Source organism: Belonocnema kinseyi, chromosome 7 (assembly GCF_010883055.1).
Source record: "Belonocnema kinseyi isolate 2016_QV_RU_SX_M_011 chromosome 7, B_treatae_v1, whole genome shotgun sequence".
Lineage (NCBI taxonomy): Eukaryota > Metazoa > Arthropoda > Insecta > Hymenoptera > Cynipidae > Belonocnema > Belonocnema kinseyi.
This window is the reverse complement of record NC_046663.1, coordinates 38,160,215-38,168,791: the sequence shown is the minus strand read 5'-3', so window position 1 is coordinate 38,168,791 and position 8,577 is coordinate 38,160,215. Positions and strand designations below refer to the sequence as shown.

General features: G+C 31.8%; 1 protein-coding gene across 5 annotated transcripts in view; it reads right to left on the bottom strand.

The window, feature by feature from the left end:
• Positions 1-275: 275 nt before the first annotated feature.
• LOC117175914 (growth factor receptor-bound protein 14-like) overlaps positions 276-8,577 on the bottom strand; it is a 1,501,030-nt gene continuing 1,492,728 nt past the window's right edge. For all 5 annotated transcript variants that reach the window (XM_033365756.1, XM_033365759.1, XM_033365761.1 and 2 more), the window contains 2 exons: positions 6,193-6,286; positions 276-3,233 (listed from right to left, as the gene is read on the bottom strand). In XM_033365756.1, coding sequence (XP_033221647.1) covers positions 2,961-3,233; positions 6,193-6,286 — 367 coding nt within the window. In that variant the 3' untranslated portion in view covers positions 276-2,960. The remainder of the gene's footprint in view (positions 3,234-6,192; positions 6,287-8,577) is intronic.

The window sequence follows — 8,577 nt, the reverse complement described above, 5'->3', positions numbered from 1 at the left end:
TTAGACTAATTCGTATTATATGTTACGTATTAATATATTATAATATGTCCTCAATTTTTTCTCCACGTCACGAAATGTATGAAAACGTTGACCAGATTCAAAATTTGGTCAATCAATTCTGTGTGATGTCTCGTAATGATTCGTTACTAAGGCCGAATAAGTATTTTGAAGCCTCGCTTCAGTTTTAAAGCTCATTTCGCTTATTAAAGAGGCAAAGTCGACTAGACTGGCCTAAGTTTCGTTTCAGCGCGTTTCTCTCAATTTTTCTAATTTAATTTCCCGCATTTTCTAATTTTCTTTTTTTTTAATGTCTGTTCGAATTTTAATTTTCCGATTAATAAAAACCGCGCTTGAAACATTTGGTCCATATTCGTGCTGTGGACGGAGTCTCGTCAAGGTTTTCTTTATTCTTTTTCATAAAGAGAAAAACGATTAAAAAGAGACCAAAACGAGAAGCTTCGAATTCAACAAAGACGAACTCGGCGTTGACGAGGATCGTTATTATATTGCCAATGCTTATTGCGCATCGGTCACACTCAATTCAATTATTCGGCGACTGAAAAACTAGGGTGGCCCAAAAAAATTTATTTTTTCAATTAATCTAGCGTATTTCGATGTTATTTAAATATTTTTTCCCTCTTTTGGGCCAGCCTAAACACCCTCTCTTTCGATCTATCCAAGAAGGAAAGGTCCGATCCACGACTCGTCCTCACGTCTCTCCTCCTTCTCGTGAGGCCGAGCCGTGGACTGCCAAGTAGAAAAGAGCCGATTCACGACACGTACTCACGCCTATGCTCCCAGCGGGCACAAAACAGGAAAATCTAGCGAACGTCCTATGTCGGCACAATCACCCTCTTTAAGACCTCTAATGTCCTAAAGATGTCCTAAATACGTTTCAAGTACATAGAAGTTCTCGAGATGCGCAGTGGGTACAAAACCGTGCGAGTCATAAGAACGTCCTATGTCGGCACAGTTACCATCCTTAAGACGTATAATTTCCTGAAAATGCCCTAAAGACGTAGAACGTTTAGGTCGTTCCTAGGACGTTCTACTTCAGTTTAATCATCTCTCAATCGTCTAATGTTCTGAAGGAATAGGACGGTCCCGACATACCCAATAGGCACAAAACCATGAAAATCCAAAGAACGTCCTTTGTCCGCCCAATCTAAATTGTTAAGACGTCTAATTTTCTAAAGATGTCTTAAAAACACAGGAAATTTGTGATGTTCCAAGGACGTCCTATGTCCGCTCATCAACATCTCTAAGACATACTATGCCCTAAAGATGTCCTAAAGACGTAGAAAGTTCCTAAGACGTCCTACGTCAGCCCAATAAACATCTCGAAGATTTCTGTCCTAAAGATGCCCTAAATACGTCTAAAAGACGCAGGTCGCTCCCGATACACGCAATGTGCACAAAACCGGGAAAATCCCAAGAACGTCCTATGTCCGCCCTATGAACATCTCTAAGGCATCGAATGCCCTAAAGATGTTATAAAGACATAAGACGTTCTTTGGACACTCAGTGGGCACAAAACCATGCAAATCCCAAGAACGTCCTATGTCAGCTTAAACAACATCTCTAGGAGATGTCCTAAAGATGTCTTAAAGACGTCTACACAAAAATCCTAAGAACGTCCTATGTCCGCCCAATCAAAATCTCTAAGACATTTAATGTCCTAACGATTTAGGACGTTCCTAGGACGTCCTAAGTTACTTTAAACATCATCTCTAAGACGTGTAATGCCCTGAAGATGTGTAAAAGACATAGGAGGTTCCCGAAACACCCAGTGTGCAAAAAGTCCCCAAAATCCCAAGGACGTCCTAAGTCCGCCCAATAAACATATCTAAGGCATCAAATGTTCTGAGGATGTCGTAAAGGCATAAGACGTTCCTAGGACGTCCTATGCCGGCCCAATCAACATCTCTAAGACGTCTTAATGTTCTAAAGATGTCCTAAAGACATAAGACGTTCTCGGGCCATTATGTGTTCATAAATCCATGAAAATCCCAAGAACGTCCTATATCGGCCCATCGACATCTTTAAGACATATAATGTTCTAAGCATGTTTAACGTTCTCGGGACACCCAATCGGCACAAAACCATGAAAATTCCAAGAACGTCCTATGTCCGCCCATCAACATCTCTATGACACCTAATGTCCTAAAGATGTCCTAAACATATATGACATTCTCGGGACACTCAGTGGGAACAAAACCATGAAAATTCCAAGAATGTCCTATGTCCGCCCAATAAACAACTCTGAGACGTCTCGAGGACATCCATAATATTTTGTCCACTGGGCTCCTTCTCATCCATACTAAAGAATGTATGAGGACGAGTCGTGAATCGACGCAAGAACGAAAGGGCCGATCCACAACTCGTCCTTCTTCCTGGAAAAATGCGTGAGGCCAAGTCGTGGATCGGTCCAAAAGGCTTTAGAGTAAACATACATATGTATATAGTGCTTGCACACATATTTTTAGACACGTAGAAAATGGAAAAACACGTATTCATCTACACACGCAGTGTTGCTTTTTGGGTCGTTTTTTTTCTAGAACGACGAGACACCAAGAACCGCAGAGGTACGACTTAATACTAGTATGAATTTAAAAACACTTAGGACGCTATTATCCCTCTGGCAAAAAAACGTAGGGCGATTGCCTTCGTCGCTTTGGTCAGCCAGTTGGAAATCAGTTCCCAACTAACAACAAGCATCACCTTTATGCAAAATCAATCAACTGGGTTCTTCCAAAGATTGATCTTGATTTTGTCTCTCTTTTCAAGATTGCATGCTAAAATTCATATTCTTCATAGCCACCTTTACATAGAGTCCAGCAACCCGCAACATTACGACTACCCTCACGTTCGGCATTGTTGTTGTCGAAGGTGAGATTTTCGATACAGCTGTAAACGACTGTAAGTTCGTAGACATTGGCGGATTGCTGGGAATGCTATTCTCAAATAATCGATGGATTGGTGTGTTTGGCTTCTTTCTGGGGAGTGGAGAATCTTTTAGAGCCATCGAGGGGAGATGGTGAGGCTCCACCATCTTCAGGCCTTGTCAGTGGCTCTGGGACTCCGCAGTTGACGAAGTGAGTCAACCTGGTGGGCAAGGAGCCAGCATTCAATTGGTAAAATTCTATCAGCTGGAGGAGATCGTAGAACTTTGTTGCTCCCTTGTCCAGCGTGTAGAGGACGCACTGCCGATCATTGTCAAACACTTGAACTACCTGGAAACAATTTTGGTCGTTAACTTCCTAAAGGAATCTGTATTATCATCAGAGAATGACAGAAAATCTTAAAACCTTTTCAGAATAGATGGGGCTATGAATTAAAAATAATTTTAATTAAATTGTTTCTGAAAAAAGAATGCCCGATTACATGTCTGGTGCTTCTCCCTTAAGCTACTAGAGAGATAAAAAAAGAATCCTTTTTAAGAAATACCAGCATTATTTAGCAGGTGTTACGTATTCAATTTTTTAAAGGAATCTGTATGATCATCAAAGAAAAAAGAAAATCTTAACGTCTTTTCAGACTAGATGGAGCTATGAATTAAATTTTTATTAAAATTAAATTGTTTCTGAAAAAAGAATGTCCGATTACATGTCTGGTGCTTTTCCCTTAAGGGCATGTGATACTTCGAAAATTATCGATTTTACCAGTTTTAGGTTCCCCGGCTTGTTTTCTAGAATAATAAATATTTTGTCTTAAAAATTTGGGAAATGATAGCGAACATGCTAACGGACGTCCCCACACACTTTTTTTGTAGGTTTATTCCAAAAAGTTTTATTATAGCTAAATGTGATTAATTTGCATAGCGCTTAGGAATTAGTATAGATTTTTTCAGTGTTAGATTCCCCCGGCTTTTTTCCTAGGATAAGAAATATTTTGTCGTCAAAATCTGGGAAATGATAGCGAACATGCTAACGGACGTTCTCGCACACTTTTTTTTTTCAAAAAAATTTTGATTTTGCTAACAACGTGGGTATATTTCGAGGTTATGTGTGTTACAATTCTCCCGAGCGTTACTTCCAAATTACACAATATTTTTTGGCCGAAAACTTTGGACTTACAAATAAACATAGCAACTAATCTCCCGGAACGTACCTTGTTTGCAGACAATTAAAAAAGTTTATTTCATAAATAATTTCCAAATTATAGGAATGGCAGAGATGCAAAAAAGACGTAACCTCAAAATAATGCATAAAATTTTTATTTAGCACAATAATTTTTTTTGCTACTATCCCTCAAAAAAGAGTCTGAGAACGTCAGTTATGATATTTTATAGCATCTCCGAATTCAGTTTTTAAAAATTTTCATTTTTGTGGAAAAAAAGGCCGGGGGAACTATACCCGATTGGCCACAACGACGAAGTATCACATGCCCTTAAGCTACTAGAGAGATCGAAAAAAGATTCCTTTTCAAGAGATACACGCATTATTTTTCCAAATGTTACGTATTCAATTTTTTTAAGGAATCTGTATAATTATCAAAGAATAAAAGAAAATCTTAACATCTTTTCAGGCTAGATGAAGCTATGAATTCGATTTTTTTTAAAATGATTTCTAAAAACAAAAAATTCCGACTTCCTGTCGGATACTTTTCCCTTAAGCTACTAGAGAGATCGAAAAAAGATTCCTTTTAAAGAGATACACGCATTATTTAGACAGATCTTACGTATTCACATTTTTAAAGGAATCTGTATTATCATCAGAGAATAACAGAAAATCTTAATGTCTTTTCAGACTACAGAAAGCTATGAATTTAAAAAAAAAATTAAGTAAATTTTTTAAGGAATTTCAGACTTCAGAGCCCAAAAGGATCTTGAAAAAGGGGAAATAGTTTTCTTTTTTTTACGAAAATTGGGGAATAAAAGGGGAATCAATCGTTTGGGATGAAATTAACGTAACACGGAGCTAGTTGAACAGACACTCGTTTTTCATTTCGTGTCCACCATTTTATTAAAAAATACGAATTTTCAATATATCTTGAATTTTTAAGCTCAAAAGCCAACATTTTTTAGAAGATTTTTTTACTTTTAAACTCAAATAGGTGAATCTTAAAAAAAGTTAATTTTCAACTAAGGAAGATGAATTTTTAACGAAAAAATAATAATTTTCCACTTCACAGTTGCATTTAAAAATAAATAGTTGAACTTTCAAGTGCAAGAAATTAATTTAAAAAAATTTGTTGAATTTCCTACCAAAAAATATAAATCTTCTATAGAAAGTTCATTTTCAATAAAATTGTTGAATTTTTTAGACAGAAGATCATTGTTTTTACAAAATGAATTTTAAAACCAAAAATATCATTGTTAAAAAAAACGTTTATTTTTAACCAAACAGTTAAATTTTCTGAAAAAAGTAAAATTTTCAACGAGAAAATATAAATTTTTAACCAAAAAGTGGAATTTCCAACTCAAAAATATGAATTTTCAAAATTAATTTTTAACTCAACTGTTAATTTTTTAAGAAAAACAGGTTGAACTTTCTATCAAAATGTGGGAATCTGAAATAAAAACAGACTAATTACTTAGAAAAATGGAATATTAATCCAAAAAATTAATTTCCAACACAAAGGAGATAAATTTTCAACCCAAAAAGACAAATTTTCTAAAAACCGTAACATTTTTCACGAGAAAATATGAATTTTTAACACAACCGTTGATTTTTTAACACGTAAATATTATTTTTAAACAAAAAAGTGCATACTGAAAAGACGAATTTTCAACAAAATAGTGGAATTTTCAGGCTAAAACAGCAAAATAAAAAAAAACAGTTGAATTTTTAATTTAAAAAAATAGAGTATTCAGCAAAAAAGTTAATTTCCAATCAAATTGTTTTGCTTTTTCAAAAAAATAATCAAATTTTTAAACATAAAAAATTGACTTCTGAAATAAAAATATAATAGTAGACTTCTAAATTAGACAAAATGAATTTTTAACGAAAAATAGTTGGATTTTCTTATTGGGTTCTATTAATTCAGTTCGAATTTAAGCAAAATAAGCGAGAAAAGGGGGAATTTTTTGAAAACATGGAAAACATAATTATTTTAAAAAGGCGAAAAGAAGGAAATAGGGGAAAGGCTGTGAAGTCTGGAATTTTGTTATTTTAGTTTCGTTCTTTTTCTCGAAATTTGGGGATAATTGCAAAAAAAAATCTGTTTTATTTAACTAAAGAAGATACTTACAGGTTGAATTTGCGCGTGGAAAACCTTGTCGCTGTATTTGTAGGTCAGGACGTAGGATCCAGGATTACTTTTACTTTCTCTGACCAGGAATACTCTGTAAAAAAATATTTAGTTGGAAGAAAAACTTAATTTTTGAAAAGCAGTTAAAACAACTTAAAGATATAAATTCATAATTTATCAGTTAAATCAATTGTTAATTATTTAATTAATTTAAAATGTTCAATCCCGAATTTTTTATTTAAATCAATTACAGGATCGAATCCATTTCAAAATAAAGCTCATGCAGAAATTTCTTTTAAAATATGCACTTTGCTATCTTGTGCTATCATTTGAAAATTATAATTTTAGGGAAAAAGACTTTTAAAAAAAATGCGAAGGGTGGGGTTTTTAGAAAATCTTCTTTTTACGATTTTGAAATTCGAAGAAAAATACAAAGAAGATTTTCTCCAAAAAACCGCCTTTTTTACTTTTTGAAATATTTTTTCAATATTTCAGCTAATTTAAGAAAAGCGTCCTATCAGTTTTATTACCGCTGAACCATTTTTGTGAACGAAAGAATTTTTTTCTTGAAAATATAATTTCCTAATTTTTTTTTTCGTTAACTACCTTAGTTTAAATAAAAAAATTGAGATGTATTTAATCACAAATTATCTTTATAAATATTAGCTATAGTTTTCAATTACAATATTTGTCTTAAATTGTGTTGATAGTTATGGAATATTAAAAAAAAAATTTTTTAACAAAATAGTTGAACTTTTAACTAAAAAAGACCAATTTTCAACCAAAAATGAAATAGTTAAATTTTGGTTTGAAACATTATTTTATAACAAAAAAATATGAAATTTCAAAAATATAGTTTAATTTTCAACTAATAAAAAAGTTCAAATTTCACCAAAACAGATAAATTTGTAACAAGTTTGTTGAATTTCAACCACAAATAGTTTAACTTTTGTGTAAAATCAATGAATTTTCAATAGAGTCATTTTTAACCAAAATAAAACGTAAATAAATAAATAAATGTTAATTTGTAATAAATTAGTTTAACTTTCAACTAAGTAGTTGACTTCTTAAACAAGAAGACAAATTTACTACACAAAAAGACAAATATCCTAAGAAATACATGAATTTTGAATTAAACCGTTAAGTTTTCATCTAAAAAGATTACTTTCAATTAATTTGCAAAGAAAACGAATTTTAAACAAAATACTTCAATCTTTAACCGATGAAATGCTTTTTTATCAAAGTAGTGCAACTTTCAAACAAGTAGTTGAATTATCACAAAAAAAATATTAATTTTCAACGAAAAATGTAATCGTTAAATTTTCAGTTAAAAAAAATAATTTAAAAAATATACGAATTTTCGACAAATTAGTTATATTTGTAAATAATAAAATGAATTTTTACCACAGTAGTTAAAATTTCAAAGAAGTAGTTGAATTTTTTTTCACGAATAAAAATTGTTTACCAAAAAATATCAATTTTCGACAAAATACATGACAACAATTTTTTTTAAGCAAAGAAGAATGTACTTTCTGCAAAGAATATTTAATTTACGGGTTTTAATATTTATTGTAGAATATATTTTTCTATAAAACATGTTGTGTACAGTGGATAATGCAAATTACAATGAATAATAATTTATATTAAAATACAAAATATGCAATATAATTAATAAATAAATTAATAGTTAAGTGATCATAAATGAAAATGAAAATGAAATATTTTTCTTTTACTTGTGCTCTTAATTTTTCATTAATTAACCACTGTAGGAAACAGCATTTTCACTCTTGAATTGTCAGTTAGAAAATAAATTTTCTTTTATTTCACTGACTTACTGAAGCAAAACAAAATTAAAATTCAGTTTTACGTAATAATTTTTCAGTCACTCTAATGATAATAATTGCGAAATGAGCAAAGCACTTCTACATGAAATATAGCTCGGAGGTCACGTAATTTTTCAAATGAGTTTTAAACTAGACGTTTGCGTAATTCGAATAAAAAATTAAAATTGATAATTGTCAATCTAGATTTGTGATTCGATGCTCGACTTACTGTAAATGATTAAAAAAATAAAGAAAAAATAAATTTAAACTTTGAAAAAACAGAGGGAAAACTGAATTTAATAAAAATTAATAAAATATGAGAAGTGGCCTTTCAAGAGAAAAATTTATGTATTTCATAAATGGATAAAATAGGTCGAAACAAAATTGTTATGTAGCTGGATTTAAATTCTTTGTCTTTTTACACTGACAATCGCACCTCGAACTTTTGATTAACCTCAATAATAATTGACCCTGCATCCGAACTTTCTACTTGTGGATCATTCACTTCATTTACTTTAAATAGTGTATGAATCATTTAAAAAATAAATAATAAAAAATTTAA